Source organism: Adiantum capillus-veneris, chromosome 23, assembly GCF_014529385.1.
Source record: "Adiantum capillus-veneris isolate H3 chromosome 23, ASM1452938v2, whole genome shotgun sequence".
In the NCBI taxonomy this organism is placed as follows: domain Eukaryota; kingdom Viridiplantae; phylum Streptophyta; class Polypodiopsida; order Polypodiales; family Pteridaceae; genus Adiantum; species Adiantum capillus-veneris.
The window spans coordinates 72,158,022-72,174,832 of NC_140953.1; the positions used below are offsets into that span (position 1 = coordinate 72,158,022).

At 42.8% G+C, this 16,811-nt stretch overlaps 1 protein-coding gene across 5 annotated transcripts in view; it reads left to right on the forward strand.

The window, feature by feature from the left end:
• The window catches only part of LOC147427958 (kinesin-like protein KIN-UB), a 50,121-nt gene extending 33,543 nt beyond the window's left edge, over positions 1–16,578 (forward strand). For 3 of the 5 annotated variants that reach the window (XM_086496465.1, XM_086496466.1, XM_086496467.1), the window contains 12 exons: positions 6,337–6,425; positions 13,572–13,772; positions 13,854–13,982; positions 14,062–14,208; positions 14,305–14,427; positions 14,523–14,661; positions 14,875–14,967; positions 15,043–15,168; positions 15,381–15,506; positions 15,596–15,739; positions 15,823–15,951; positions 16,054–16,578. In XM_086496465.1, coding sequence (XP_086352591.1) covers positions 6,337–6,425; positions 13,572–13,772; positions 13,854–13,982; positions 14,062–14,208; positions 14,305–14,427; positions 14,523–14,661; positions 14,875–14,967; positions 15,043–15,168; positions 15,381–15,506; positions 15,596–15,739; positions 15,823–15,951; positions 16,054–16,214 — 1,607 coding nt within the window. In that variant the 3' untranslated portion in view covers positions 16,215–16,578. Of the gene's footprint in view, positions 1–6,336; positions 6,426–13,571; positions 13,773–13,853; positions 13,983–14,061; positions 14,209–14,295; positions 14,428–14,522; positions 14,662–14,874; positions 14,968–15,042; positions 15,169–15,380; positions 15,507–15,595; positions 15,740–15,822; positions 15,952–16,053 lie in introns of all 5 variants that reach the window. The other 2 variants (XM_086496464.1, XM_086496463.1) reach the window with 1 other exon arrangement.
• Positions 16,579–16,811: the final 233 nt, after the last annotated feature.

Here is a 16,811-nt window from a genome sequence, read left to right on the forward strand (position 1 = left end):
CTTGGCCATATGAGCCAAAAGGGCCTTTCTAAGCTTTGTATTTTGAATAAGCTTGATGCTAAAGCCACAAAGCTTGACTTTTGTAATGAATGTCTATATGGCAAGCAAGTAAAGCATTCTTATTACTGTGGTGTCTCTCGTAAATCTTGTGTGCTTGATCTTGTACATTCTGATGTATGTAGCATGCCCACTAAGTCTATGGGAGGTGCCATGCTATTTTGTCTCCTTTGTTGATGTCATTCTAGGAAAATTTGGGTTTATTTGCTTAAATCTAAGGATGAAGCCTTTGCTGCTATCGTTTAAGAAATTTCATGCATTTGTGACCACCTAAACAGGTAGAAAGTTGAAATGCTTGCGTACAGACAATAGGGGGGAGTTCACAAGTGTTGAATTTAACAAATTTTGTGAAAATTTGGGCATTAAGAGGGAGCTTACTAAGCCATACAGCCCCTCTTTTAATGGTGTGGATGAAAGATTCAATAGGACACTTTGTGAGAGGGTGAGATGCATGCTGTCCACAACTAATCTCTCATGGATTTTGGGGAGAAGCTTTGAAAACTGCAGTGCATATATGTAATCGATCCCCTCACATGTCTTTGAAAGGTGACATCTCTGAAGAGGTTTGGCCTGGCAAGCCTGCTTCATATGATCACTTACGCATTTTTGGTTGCGAAGCTTTTGTGCATATTAGACCTGAGTTGAGGAGCAAACTAGATGTCAAGTCTATTAAAGGCCTTTTCATGGGATATGGTGAAGAAGGCAAAATGGGTTACAGGACTTGGTCACCTCAGCTCAAAAGGGTTGTGCGCAACCGGGATGTTGTTTTTAATGAGACAAGGCTGCTTCAAAACAATTGTGCCTCAAAGCATGACCATAAAAGGGTCAAATTTCAGCATGATGTCACGAGGACGTGGCAACTGCTAACCTTGGTTGTTGGTTTCTTTTCAATGATTTTTGTTTAATTTTTGAAACCCTCTTTTTGAAGTTGCAAATGGTCGGACATTATATGGCCAATGTGAACGATAGTTTCACCCGCAGACGGGAAGTTGGTCGGCACTGGAACTCGTAAAGTAGGCTCAGTTTAAGATCATGTAGATACCTCCGTCGCACTTAGCAAGTTGGTGGATACTAGGAAGTGAACTCAATAAAGGCATAAAGTCAAGGTGGGATCACCAACAGAAAGTATCCGACAGTTGGGCCACATTGCACTTTTGGATGCGGTCCCAATGAGGATAGATGGTCAAAAGACCAGTGGGAGCCCAACGGAAGCATCTCCTACAAATTAGGGAACTGCTATTTTGGGCACTGAAATGTGTTAGCGTCATTACCTTCGGTACGACCAGGGAAATATTTTATTACTGTGCTGCAAAGTCAGTGATGCACCAGTTGAGAGATTTTTAAGTAGGAAGCCCAATGCGGGGAATTGCATATATGAGTGCCAAGTGGCACTATTTGGTCAATTTACCAAGTTTGGGAGAACAGAACTCGTAACTGACTTTTGGGAGTAATTTTGGAGGCTGTTAACTCTGATTTTCAGCCATTTCTCTGCATTTTTGAGCTTCCCATGGCTTTACCTAGGTCCACAGAGCTCATTTTTAGCATTGGAAGGCATCAAATGCGTGTTTGCAGGGCTGTTTTGCTGCGTTTTCAGCGATACGCAAGTTTTGGCAGCCATGGAAATCTTTCCCTTTTTGCATCTATTTGTTCACAGATGCATTACAGGTCAAGGGCAGCAGAGGGGGCGCTCGATTTATGCTGAGGGGATGCTTCATTGAGAACCTGTCTCACAGGTTAAGAGCTATGGAGTGCTTTCTTTTCCTCTCATGTACAGTGTGGTGCTAGGAGTGATGCCCTGCACACTACACACTGCTCTCTCTCCCCTATGTGCAGTTATGTGATGCCCCACAAGAGGGCTCTTCATTTGACTGATGTACAGCTGTGTGGGTTCATGCTTTTGTCCTGAGGCAAGAGCCTCCTTGAGCAGGAACAGGGGTAGCTAACTGCTACTCCAAAGCAGGCACCGGTGAGGGTCATAACCTCACCGTACAGGTGCAAATTCAGCGCTGTGTATGCGCAGAAAATTGAATGTTTTTCAGCCATACGGACACCAGAACCATTGGGAATAGTGCCCCATTGGCAGAGGACGGTTAGGGGACTGTTTGGGGCTGAAAGCAAGGCAAAAACCAGTAAATACAACGTGCTGAATTAACTGTTTTTGGGCAGGAATCAGAGGGTTATGCCAGTGGAAGTGAGTTTTAGTAGGGGAATTGGTTTCGCGCAAGTTTTGGTGTTGTTATGTTGCCGAAATTTGGCCAAATCAAGTGGTATCTAGTTGGATACAGGTAAAGGATTCCCAGGATTCTACTTTGTAATTTACGCTATCAAAGAATAAAGAAATACCGAAAGGGGCGCCAATTTTGGGGCCTACAGATTGTCGGCGTCTGCTCGAGGCATTCTAGCTTCCGAGCCGTGTGTGTGATTAAGTGTTAATTCCCGTCGCAGGTTTCCATTGCAAAGTGCTCTCTGTGTGTGTGTGTCTAAAGTAAAGAATTTCGGGTGAAAGCGAATGCCTACCGCCCCACCACGGGCGGTTACACATGACCAGCCACCTGTTAGTCCTATTCTTGATCCTCAGGATGCACCACATATGGTTGAAAAGGTAGATGATCCAGTGGTGTTTGAGCCAGATGAAGCTGGGCAGCAAATTGAGGCTGCTGAAGGGCATTTGCAGCCACGAAACAATGCTGAAAATGGTGCTGAAAATGATGTACAGCAACCCATTGTTGATGATTTTATCATGCTTCTTGATGTAGACTCATTACCGGATAATGTGGATCATTGGGTCAGACGGTCTACTCGTCCAAGATGGACTATGAGTAGATATGATCCCTCTTTGCATTACATTATGTTGACAGACGAGGGAGAGCCTCTTACGTATAAAGAGGCAAAGACATGTGAGCACAACAACATCGGCTATGGTTGCTACTAGGCCTGACATAGCCCATGCAGCGGGAGTTGTGAACCGGTTTATGGCTAATCCAAGCAGGTTGCATTGGGATGCAGTGAAGTCCATTATGAGGTACTTGAAAGGGACTAAAAACAAATGCCTCTGCTATGGTAAAGGACCATTGGAGTTGAAGGGATTTTGTGACTTTGACATGGCTGGTCATGTGGATACATGGAAATCAACAAGTGGTTATGTGTTTACTCTTGCAGGAGGTGCTTTTTCATGGTGTTCTAGATTGCAAAAGATCGTTGCATTGTATACTACAAAGGTTGAATATATTTCAGCCACCGAGGCTTCCAAAGAAGCCATTTGGTTAGTACGTCTATGCAATGATTTTGGTTTGCCTGACAAGGCACCTATGCTTAGTTGTGATAGCCAGAGTGCCATATGTCTGGCAAAGAATGCCATGTTTCATGCATGCACAAAGCATATTGATGTGCGGTATCACTTCATTCGAGAAGTGCTTGAGGATGGCCTTATTACATTGGTTAAGGTCCATACATCAGAAAATCCAGCAGATGCTCTCACTAAGTGCTTACCCAAAGCACAACATCAGCTATGCATACAGATGGTGGGAGTCACGTAGCTTAAAGACGCCATTTATGCCTTTAAGTGGGAGGTTGTTGGGTTAAAGCCCAAATGGCCGGCCCAAATGACCCCTTTTGTGTATATTTTTAAAGGTTACTAACCTTTGGCCAAGTTCACATTGAACTTGGCCACTAACTTAAAAATGGTCCTATACTTTAATAAAGGGAATGAGTGCCCAATACACACTCACTCACTTATTCCCCTTTCAAGATATCGTGCTCTCTCTCTCTCTCTCTCTCTCTCTCTCTCTCTCTCTCTCTCTCTCTCTACTTCGATTTCTAGTGCCCCATCTCTGTAGACCAGTGCCTCCTCTCCAAGCCTCAAGCCTTGCACATCTTCTCGTGCTTTATCACTTGCACACACTGCTGCGCACTCATCAGGTTACAGGCTTCCGGTTATTCTCATGACGGTTCTTGGGCTTCCCCATTTTGTCCAAACGGTTTGACTACAGACACCACAAATCCTATTGAGCAGGACACTTGCAGTTCTATTTCCACTTTGTTTTCACACTCAGTTCGGGCCCTTCACACAGTATCTTTACCTTGTATTGGCGGAGTACAACATTTTACTACACTGCTCGTGACGGCACTTTACCATGGGGATTTCTTGGCGGTCGTGACACCCCAGACTATTGCTACACTCGCGAAGTTTGCCGTAGTATTGTCCTTCAGTGGACATCGCAGCAGACATCTTCATCATTTGCCTCACATCTTCGGCTTCACGCGGTTTGTTCAGCATCAGGTGCTGAGAGGGGGTGTTAGATTTACACCACTCTGCTGCTTCACACAGGTCTAGGGCATACTTGTACGGCTAGTATGTCTCCGTGCTGGCCACCCATTGTCTAGGTTGCTCTTGATCCGGCTGCCCGAGTTTGGGGCCAGCCACCCACCTTGTCCCGGCGCCCTCATATATTTCCATATATCATTTTCTTGTTGGGTTGTGGGGGATTTTTCTAGGCATTGCCCTACTAATTGAGAAGGTGCTTAATATTTTAAAAGGCTTCTCTCTAACCAAGACCTATGAAAGAGATCTTCTAGTTCGTGAGGTCGTATAAAGTTGATATTACATGAAAAAAATCTATCAACACATACCTAGAGTATGGGTAGGGGCAAAAGGCATCAAACTTCATGCTCCAAAGTGAACTATGCCTCTCTTTATTATCCTTTTTCACAACTGCTCCGTGGGTCTATTCTCACATGATTGTGATAGGTATATGGCCCAAGCAATGGATTCCATAATTGCATTAATATGAAGCTTGTATTTCGGCAACTCTTTCAAGAATACTTTCAAGTGCTTCTATGTTCCTATCATGGTTATTTGTTACATTGCTTAAATAATCTATGTTAAGCGTAGATATACTTAATTTGCATGTTATCTTTGCTTTTTGTTTTTTCATTTCACGTGTAAAACCTAGGAACTTTCATATTTCACATAACCATATATGGAACTTTCAAAAACATGAGGAGAACAAGCTTTAGTTTTTTGTTGTCTTGACTTTTGTGATATCATTGATATGAAAAGTCTCTTCCCTCTCTCAAGCATCAGATTTCATGGGAGTTTTATGTTTTTTTTTTATAAAGTTTCATGAATATTAATGTCATATCAAGTCAAGTAATCACGCTATATTTCATCATTTATACGTTGTATCAATTAGTATCACCGTATACCTTTCTACGTGTACCACTCTCCACATAACGCAAGAGATGGATAAAGTAGAGTTGAAGATAATAGTAAGCTGGCTTTGGCAATTGAGAAAGATATAATAAAAAATTGAAGCCACTCCTATGGAGCGTTGGAAATGTGCAATTTTAGATTTGTGCAAGGCATTTTAATGTGGATGGTTTGGAAGCGATTCCTTGGTTTGAACAAGCGTTTTTTCTTGATATTGGACTTCTAGATGTCTCATTAGTGCTTAGACCTTGATTGTGGGTTGGTTGTGTTTGTAGTGTTTAGTGAGAGCCTTGGCACACTTAGGGCCCATGGCTTATTCTTGTTGACTTTTGCCCCGTCTCTTGCATATTGTACCTTTTTTTGCCAATTATGCCATGTTGTGGGGTTGCCAAAATGTTACAACAATTGGTAACAAGATGCATTAGTGCATGTAAGCATGAACTCATGTTTCTACGTTTACAGTAATTTTCTCATAATTTTGTGGATTTTTTGGGATTTATGTGATAGCTTTTGGGTGATCACCTATGGCAAACACCTAGCAATGTGTTGGCAAAGGCCAATTGGAAAGGGCAAGCCTAGAGTTTGGAGGCATAAAATTTAGTGAGTCAATGTCTGCTTATATCTTAGAGATTGCAAAGGTCAAGGGGTTTTCTCTCCTTGTACACAACTTGTTTTCTTTGTTACGGACTTGGGCACTCTGGCACTTTGATCATCATTAGGTGATCGTGAGAGTGAAAGATCTTCTTTTGCAATTGTGGTTATAATGCAATGGTTGTTCTAGCCTTTTCTGGTTGCTAATGTGATGCAATCTTCGTTGTCTTTTTTGAGTTGAAATTGATTTCTCTTTTCCTTGTGAATAGTATTTAGTTAATAACGTATATTGAAACAATAATGTTGTGTACATTTTATTTTATGATGTGAGGATTGCTATTGTTCTAGCCGTGTATTGCATTTATAATTAATTGTCAACCAATGGGGTAGTCAGAGTTGATGGTTAATTTCATTCATATAAGCCTCCCAACTTTTTAAGGTAGTGTATGTGTTGCCAATGCTTGAACTAAACTTCGCAGGTACTGCAAGGACATCTTTGGTTATAACAATTGGGCCTTCACCTCGACATCGTGGGGAAACAACAAGCACCATCATGTTCGGTCAACGAGTAAGTAATTAGTTTTTGGTATTGTAATGTTGTTTTTTTTTTTTTTGGCATTTTAGCTTCAAACCCTGTGCACTGCCGTTGCTGTCCCTTTGTTCTCATTGCATTATCTGCCACTAGTTTTTCTTTCCTTGCCGGAGTTGTTCGCTCCACACCCCCCCTCTCTCTCTCTCACACACACACACACACACACAAACACCCCATTACTCTCTCACACACATAAATTGACAAACCATGTATACTACCACTTGCACTCTATACGTGGTAACTTGTTGTTAGAGAAGCCATATTCCCTTCTATGGTAGATAATCATACCATTGCGAAATATTCAAAGATCATGGATTCAAACTCGATCTTATAGTCAAAGCATAGGACGGTTACACCAACCTCAAAGAGAAGCACATCACAAATGGGGGGATTGCCCAAATGAAGAACAATAAGAAGTAATAGATGAAGAAGAATGTTAGTTAGCCAATACGAAATTTGTCTCACTAATGAGGCGGTGAATCGGCAACAGACCCACAAGTGAATTGAAAATGCCAAGCACTTCCAACTTGAAAAGAGCAATAGAGAGAAGACATGGTGCAATGGAGTTCTCCACCAGATGCATTGGACTCTACATGGTACCCCATTTATTGGTGATCACAGTACAGCTGTAGGGAGTCGCTCCGCCTTCTCTAGATATATAGATATGTAGAGATATAGCATAATTTGCATGTATATCTAACACAACTTTATTTGTGTGAGAAAATATCGCAAGGTTTGATGATCTGTCTGGACAACAAAATCAGCCCCTAACAATAGTGTTTCCAACTAGTGAGAGCGTGGATTACTGCCAGCAATTCTTTCTCATAAACTTGCAAGTTACTTTCGGTCTTCAAAAAAATTCTGCTCTCATATGCGACTACTCGGTCATTCTGCATTAGAACTGCACCAAGGCTGTGGCCACATGCATCACATTGAACCACAAAAGGTTTCGAAATATCTGGCAAAATGATTACCGGATTTGAAGTGAGCTTTTCTTTCAAGTGTTTGAAGGCTAAAATTTCCTTGGTTGTCCACTTGAAAGTAACTGCTTTCCCTTGCACTGTGGAGTGGAGAAGCAATCTCAAAAAAAATTCGGATGAACCTCTTGTAATAGGAACATAAGCCTAGAAAGCTTCAAATGTCATGTACGAACTTCAAGTGTGGCCATGACCTAATTGCTTCCTTTTGCCGGAGACATGCGTACCCCATCCTTTGAAACAATGTGCCCAAAGAAGTGAATTTCTTCCAAAAAGAATTCACTCTTCTTGGCATTAATGAGTAGCCTGTTCTTGCGTAACTCATTGAAAACTGCGGTCAAGTGATCCCTATGCTCCTCTTCAGATCTTGAGTAGACAGTCATGTCATCAAAGAAGGTATCCACGAAGTTTCTATGTGGTCTAAATATTTTGTCCATCATTCACTCGAATGTGGAAGGAGCATTTGTGAGACCGAATGGCATGACATAGAAACACATGGAGATCAAACGTTGTCCTGAACGCAGTCTTATGGACATCTTCTGGCCTGATGCGTATTTGGTGGTGCCACTCTTTAGGTCCTTAGGTCTATCCTGGTTAACAATGACACTCCCTCAAGCCGATCAAGGATGCCATCTATCCTCGGTATGGGGAACTTGTTCTTGATGGTATTCTTATTCAAAGTGTGGTAGTCAATGCACATGCGCCATCACCTATTCTTCTTCTGCACTAGGAGTACATGCGAACAAAAGGGGGATGAACTAGGTTGAATCAGCCCTTTCTCTTAAAGTTCGTTGACTTGACTCATAATCTCTTTTTGTTGGCCTGTACTAACCCTGTACGGTGGTCTATTTGGTGGACCAAAACCTGACACAAGATCTATGGTATGATCATTAGGTCTCGCAGGAGGTAACTCCCCTGGCAAAGAGTCCAAAAAACAATGAGTGAAACCACTCAGAAAAGTTGACCTATCTTTATGTAAGGTAGACAAATTAGATACAACTTCACGTACTTCTTTTGCAAAGATCAAGCACTCAGAAGGATGATTCTTTATTACGGATGAAATAGCAGAAGCAGAAACAACTGGGACAGACTCGCCTTTAAGCTTTACATCAAGGACATGAGTCTTTCCTCTATGTACAAGGGTAATTTTTTTGTTGTACCCCGTAACACCATGGGATACCCAATAACACATCGCAGCCCTCAAGTGGCATAATATGAAATTCTCCCGCATCCACATAACTCTGAATGTGCATACGAAGTTTCCCCAAAATGGGAGTAACAGGCTTTGAATGACCTGGGCATGCCAAACTTGCTTCACTTGTCATACCCATCTCCTCTACACGAATGCCCAACTTTGATGCCAATTCTGATAATATGAAATTTGCACGCGTTCCTGGATCAAAGAAAACCAATACCGTCTGTTCTCTAGCTTTGCCCCAAGCTCTACACAATTCTGTGGCATCTATGTTTGGCTGGTCACCAACCAAATTTGGGACAAGTCTTGCACTAGGCTTTGGCTTCTTTCCTTTATGCTCTGACCTGTCATTGTTATCTGTGACTTCCTATGTGGGCATTCATTCGCAAAATGTCTCTTCACAGATGTAGCATTTCTTGGCCTCTCTCAGATCTTGCCTTTCTTCAAAAGTTTTGCCAGAAAAAAGCCTTTTTCAGGCTTGCTCCTCGCCCAGAAGAAGATTTACGTTGCTTCTTGAACGTGTGAGTTTCATCAGTGGAGGGTTTCTTTGTGGGAGACACTGAAGGCTTTGCTAAAGCATTGTCCTTGGTTGAAAACTGTTTACCCTGAGACCCGTTCTGGCTATTAAATCCATTGAAGTCTCCCTTCGTCAGATTGCTGGCCACTCTCGCATTCTCAATCAATTGTGCCATATTCATGATGGTAGTCTTTGTGCAGTAGTCCCTGATTTTCTGGGGCAATCCGCGACAGTACATCTCAATCTGTTCTGACAATGGCGCAAATCTATAGGAGGTTACTCGCAACAATGTGGCGAGAGTTGTTTATTGTACTCATCAAGATTCGCAAACTGTTTAGCATTTAACTCTTTCCATTTTGTCATTACATCCACTTCAAAAGTTTTGTCAGCCACGCAGGTGCAAAGAGCCGTTTGAATTGGATCCACATTGTTGAGGCTTGACCTTGATTCAACAATGCGGTCCCCCATTGAAGTGCATTCTCTTTCAAGAAAGTGGCAGCCTTGCGTATCCTTGAAGACTCTGTGAAGTTTCCTCCAGCATAAGCTGCATCGAATTGTTGTATGAAGGTCAAAGCCTTCAATTGATCCTCAATTCCTCTGAAAGTTTGAAACTTTTGTAACCGGATGGGCATAACGTACAACGGAAAAGAACAGCTGAACAACTTTAAGCACTTCAATTAACAATTGAACCGAAAGAGATGCACGACACGAGATGGGGAGTGACGGAGTTTCACCTCGAGAGAGAGAGCACTGGCCCCAAACCTTGGCACCCCTTTCGGTATTTCTTTACATTGCTTGAACTCAGTACAATGCCTATTGATGGGCAACATCGTGAGCACTACTATATGCTTAAGAATGACTTTCTCATGATACATGGAAAGTTGTGCGTTACTAAATAGTTGCGGCCGAAGGTTTTGATAGAAAGTCATGCTCCACCATATGCTGGGCATCGTGGAATTGATGTGACAGTGAACGGGGTTGAGGCATTCTTTTATGGGCCAGCTTTGCATTAAGATGTTGACACATTTGTACGATCATGCTTAGTATGCCAAAAGTCAAATTCGACAGGCAAAAGCAATCTGGATTGTTGTAGCCTTTGCCTCCCTTATAGGCCATGGGAAAGGACTATCTTTGATCTTCCAAGAACGCAAACCGACAATGATGGGATTTGGACTACTATTTGTAGGTTCAGTAAGCAGGACCATTTCATCCCTGTTAGGAAGAAGATAAAGCCATAACACATGGTCAAGATACTCATGAGCAATATCTTTAAGTATCACGGTATCTTGATGCATGGAATGTTGTGCGTCACTAAATAGTTGCGGCCGAAGGTTTTGATGGAAAGTCATGCTCCACCATATACTGGGCATCGTGGAATTGATGTGACAGTGAAAGGGGTTGAGGCATTCTTTTATGGGTCAGCTTTGCGTCAAGATGGTGGCACATTTGTACGATCATGCTTAGTATGCCAGAAAGTCAAATTCGACAGGCAAAAGCAACCGGGATTGTTGTAGCCTTTGCCTCCCTGATAGGCCATGGGAAAGCATAGCGATGGACTTTATCTTTGATCTTCCAAGATCACAAACTGACAATGATGGGATTTGGACTATCATTTGTAGGGTTAGTAAGCAGGACCATTTCATTCCTGTTAGGAAGAAGATAAAGCCATAACACATGGTCAAGATACTCATAAGCACTATCTTTAAGTATTATGGATGCCTCTGTCAACTGTCAGTGACAGGGATCCACGTATGACAAGTCTTTTTGGAAGGCATTGTTTGAAAACATGGACACTATGCTAAAGTTCTCATCGTTGTTTCATCCATAAACTGATGGACAATCATAAGAGGCAAATTCTAATGTCCTGGATCTGCTCAAATGTTGTGTGTCAGAGCACAAGGCAACTTGGGAACATCATCTCGCATTGGTTGAATATGCTTACAATAACACTATGCATACGTCAACATGCAAGACACCATTTAAGATAGTGGAAGGAGGGAAGAAAGTCCCACCCATTTTGCAAACCAAGGACAAGATATTTGAGGCAAACAAATATGTGCAGGATACGGATTTTTAGTTGAAAAGGTGCAAGTGGACACTGCATGGACAATGTGAAACGGCTGCGGTCGAACGGGTTTCTCACATTGAGAATCTAGGTCGGTCAGTCTGGGACTGGTCGGGCGAGTTAGCATTGAATTCTGATGAGTATGGAAGCCTGTGCCACTCGGCAAGTCACATTTATAAGTTGGTGGGAACTAGGAATTTAAACTAAAGGGGCAAACTAAACACGTGGCAATAGGAGAGCAAACTGCAGGTCAACACACACACTCCAGGCTCTCGTCCCAAGAGGGGGCACCCGAAACTGAAGTGGAGGCTGATTTTTGATGTTTGTGCATTTACAATGTGTGTGAGTTGTGGGTGCAGATTCACAGCTTTAATGGAAAGCTTGCCTTCTCCTTTGTCTCATGTAGTGCGATGATCTGCTGTCGCGCACTTCTCTCTCCCCTTTGCACATATGGTAATGCCCCACTAGTTGGGTTGCTTAGTTGATTGTACATTTCTAGGGGTTTTGTGCGCGTTGCCAAGGCAAGAGCCTTTTGAACAGGAACCGGATGAGCTAATTGCTAATCCCCCACAGATATGCACAATTCCATCGCAAAAGATTGTGAATTTGGAGAGTTTTGTCGCGTGAGAACTCGTCCAAATTACAGGAGAACTGTCCCATTGCGTGCAGTAGCCCTTGGGACACACGTAGACGTGTTCGCTTTGCTAAAATTGATCCAAAACAGAGAATTACAGCTTGCTGTGTTTTTCTGCATGTTTAGGGTTTTGCACCTAAACTGCAAGGAAACACGAGGGGAGCCCCAAGAAAGCCTTGGGATGCGTGTATAGGGTTTTTGGCACCCGACAATGGCAAAACAGGGAATTACAGCATGCTGAAATTCTGTTACAGCTCATCAGAAAGCTTCTAAATTGTGAGGGAATCCGTCCTAGACAGATGCTTTTGATCTACAGGGGATTTGGTGTTGTTATGTTGCCGAAATTGGATCAAAAACCTGCAATTTCAGCCCTCGCCAGGTTTGGGCAGCTTTGTGAGACTTTGATCTACGTGTTCGGGCCGTCATTGAATAAAGAAAAGGGGCACCACCAGTCTTCGGGGCCTACAAGGTGTTGGTCTTCGTGTGTGCAGGGGCATTCTAGTCGCTAGACGCATCTGTGTTCCCTTTTCTTCTCAGTACTATGTGTAAAGTTAACAGGCAATTGAATTAGAACCGCCCTCCACGGTGTACACGCCAGTTGTAGCCAATCTGTTTTGTAGGGTCTTTAGGTTTGCATTTGATAGCTGCAGCCGGCACATGCTGGGAAGGGACCACTTTATGCCACCCAACTTTCAACTCACACTCTTGTGATCCACCAACCATTGGAAGACAAGTGTGTCGGCTATTGTCACAAGACGGGCACCACGTGCCAATAGAAAAGAACAGATTGAACAGACTTTTAACACTTCAATAACAACTGAATTGAAAGAGAGAGACGATACGCGACACAGAGTGGCGGAATTCCACCCCAGAGAGTATTGGCCCCAAACCTTGGCGCCCCTTTCGGTATTTCTTTATATTGCATCAACACAGTACAAGCCGGTGCACCTTCTCCGGGAAGCATGCCAGAGAATGAGCCCTAGCCTCATATTTGAAGGCCCTTAGCCTGAAAAGTAGTTACAGTGAAAAGGCTTCAAACTTAAAAGCATCTGGTCTAAAAGCAAATCCAAAAAGCTACCAGCGTAATTCACGGAAATCCGTACAGCCTGCCACATCATCAGCCAGCGCAATTTTCGGAAATCTCCTTGCTGCCCTTAGGGTTAGGGTTAGGGTTTCTCCAGTTTTAGGTGAGGGTTTCTAGAATTAGGGTTTGCAGGTTTTAGGGTTAGGGTTTTCAGATTTAGGGTTTGCAGGTTTTAGGAATAGGGTTTCCAGAATTAGGGTTTCAGCAGGTAGGGTTTCTGGCAGAAATTAGGGTTAGGGTCTCTGCTCTCGGGCAGCCACGTCATCACTTTGTGACAGTTTAGGCCCCTCGGCCACATCTGTAAGTTGGCTCCATTCTTTAAGCTTTGACACATCGGCAGTTTGTTACAACTATACCATATGAGAGTCTAGAAGGAAGGAAAGCCAGCGGATAGACCATGTTATGTCTGGTGCTCACCTACAACCAATGTTGAATCATGCAATCGGGCAACATAGCCTGGGCAGAAGGATCCTTCTAAAACCACTTCGAGGGTCTTATTAAAAAGGCATGCCAGAGATCTGCTCTCTCAAGCCCAAAGCTACCAAATTGTGAGGATAGTGAAGGAAAGTTCAATGGAGGGCTGATATTGGGTAAGGAGCATGTTCTATTTTCTGTTGAAATTGACACTGATGTTATATTATGCAGTGCAGGCAATGAAAGTTGAGAACATGGTGAAGTTGAAAGAAGAGTTTGATTACAAGAGCCTGTGCCGCAGGCTGGGGATGGAGTTGGAAAGGCGCACTACAGAGATTGAGAGGCAAGCAAAGCTTTTGCTGGATGTTGAGGAAAAGCTACAAGAAAGACTTGAAGAAGCGCGAAGAGCTGAAAAGAATCTAGAAAGTGCATTGGAGGTGACTCTTGTGTCTTTTGATGAGCTAAGGAGCTATTAAACTCACAAATGAGGCATTGCGTTTTTGCAAAATTCTTTTCAGAAAATGGCAGCAGAAAGGGTCAGATATCAGAAGGAACAAGTGGAGGCATTGCAGAACCTTGAAAGTGAACGAATAGAAAGGCAGCGAATGGAAAGTGAACTTCTGGCAGCCATGCAACATCACAACGATGTAAATTTGAGTTGCTCTGCTTATCGTTGTGTGCAGTTACATAATAGTTGTGGTGCTCAATCAGAGTGATTGAATGCAGGCATCTGACCCGTGCAAGCAGCTCACTGATGAGGTTTTGGAGTTGAAGCTGCAGCTAGAGAATGAAAGTCAATTGAGGCTGCAGGCAGAAAGAGAGCTTTGTACATTGAAATCTGGACTGCCCAAGGGTGAGAGTGGAAATTCAGAGGTAGGTAAATGTCAATCTAACATTATCAGTGCCTTGATGAGCTATCACGTTTTATCAAATATATCAACTTCTTGAAAATTTGAAAAGATTAATCAGGGTCAGGAGCTTATGATGCTCAGTAGGAGATTGGAGGACGAGACTAAACAAAGAAGAATACTTGAAGATGAAATCAAGCAGTTACAACATCAACTATCGCAGTTCAACTTCGATTCTGATGAGGTGGATTACTAAATCTGATGTCTTTTACCACCAGCATGAGTAGGTGCGATCTTTTTGCTGCACGTTTGCAGTCTTTCTAAAGTTGTAACTGGCAGGCAAAGCGGATACCTGAGAAGATAGCTTCTGGTAGAAGTTCATTCGGATCAGAAAGCCATAGAAGTTTGCTGAGTGGAAATCATAATTTTGATACTCCTGCAGGTCAGAAGGGATCCATGGGCAAGCCCCATGAACATGGTGAATATAATACTCTTTTCTATAAAGTAAACGCTTTTAATCATCTTATCTCATTTTTCTGAAGGTCTGGCTCTTTCATTTTCACTATTCTTGTTCCCATGGATCCTGGAATATCCAACTATGCACAAATGTGTTAGAACTGCAAGAATTATCAAGATATATTTGACTGCGGTTACCTAATCTGGACTGATTCCTTCCGCTTTTGTTTCGTAGCGGGTTTGCAAAAGGTGCTCTCTTTACTTGAGGCTGAGGATGTCGATATTAGAGTTCATGCAGTTAAAGTGGTGGCAAACTTGGCAGCTGAGGGTATATTGTAATATTTCTGTTTTGTTCACTGGCTCTTGGTTTGCTTGTTACCTATTGGTTTGCATCTCACTGCAGAAGCGAATCAGGAGAAAATAGTTGAAGCAGGAGGGCTTCACTCAATGCTGATGCTTCTAAATAATTCTGAGGATGAGACAATTCGTAGAGTGGCAGCAGGTGCCATAGCCAATTTAGCCATGAATGGTAATGTATCCCCTTTTGGGAACTTAGGGCAAGCTCGAGTAGTATTTTTGGAGAGGATAAATGTTGTGTTTGCATTTGGAGATTCTTTTTAGGTATTGATGGGCTAAACAATGTTTAGAGTTGCGATCATAGATTTTATTGAGATGCGGTTGCAAGTGTCTGGCACATCTACATGTTTATTTCACTTTTGACGAGTACTCTTTGTCCTCTAGAGACAAACCAAGAGCTGATAATGTCGGAAGGAGGTATCGCTCTTTTGTCAACGACTGCAGAGGAAGCAGAAGATCCACAGACACTCCGCATGGTGGCAGGGGCCATTGCAAACCTTTGTGGAAATGGTATCTGGCACATGCTCTGTTTGATCAGATGATCTCTCATAAGCTTTTGGTTGTGGAGCTCATTGGGCTTGAAATAATATGCTTTACAGACAAGCTTCAGTTGAAACTAAGGGACGAAGGTGGGATTAAGGCACTGCTAAGCATGGTAAAGTCAAGACATCCAGATGTTCTTGCCCAAGTTGCCAGGGGAATCGCAAATTTTGCGAAGTGTGAATCTAGAGGAGCTGCACAAGGTGGCAAAGTTTTCAACAACAGCATTTATACTCCTTATGGTTTTAGGCTGTTTATCTAAAGGATGTCTTCCATTATGCCGCAGGGGCAAAAAGAGGTCGATCATTGCTTATTGATGAGGGAGCTTTACCTTGGATTGTCGCCAATGCAAGTAACGAGGCAGCTCCTATCCGTCGCCACATAGAGTTGGCGCTCTGTCATCTGGCACAACAAGGTACAACCAAGTAGGCCTGGTTGTCATCTCTGATGTTGCTATCTATTCTATAGTAGTCGATGTCTTTAGATTTCTTGTATGAGCAACTTTGATATCTTTCAGATGTGAATGCCAAAGATTTGGTTGCGGGTGGTGCATTGTGGGAGCTTGTTCGCATTTCAAAAGAGTGCTCGAGGGAGGATATACGCACACTGGCCTATCGTATGCTGAGTAACAGCTCAACATTTCAGGCCGAGTTAAGACGACTTCGCATTGTGCTTTAGATGAAGGGGCTAGCAACATTTCACAAAACTGGCAGCTCATGTCTCATACTGAAGTCAGGCGATTTCGTGCTGTGTGTTATCAACAAAGGGCCTGTGACATCTGAGGGGATCGATAAGTGTATGTACATCCCACAATGTAAAATTATGTCCTCTTTTTCTTTTTTGTAAATCTATGGTCCAAAATTGTTATTGATGCTATAGTGGTTTTGGCGAATCCCCAACAACTTGGAAGGACAAATTCCAGGTGTATTTATAACTTCCTGTGGAAGTTCGAGCACAGGCATGTCTGCAATGTGGCATGCCATTTTTTTACTTATGTAAATTAGATGGAAATACATTCAGATAGTCAGTCTCATTCTACTTATTGCTAGCGGCCCCCCCCCCCCCCCACACACACACATTTCTCTGTCTCCGATAATCTCTGAGGTCTCTTGGAATTGTCCCTGTGAGTTTAAATTTCTCTCTACGCTGTGCTATTAAAAACTTTTTTTTGACTACTTTTCTCGATAATTGCATTGGTTGATGAGAGAGACGTCCTTTTGATCCTGCTCTTTCTTTACCCATCACTTCATTTAAGCACATTTAACACTCTTTTTT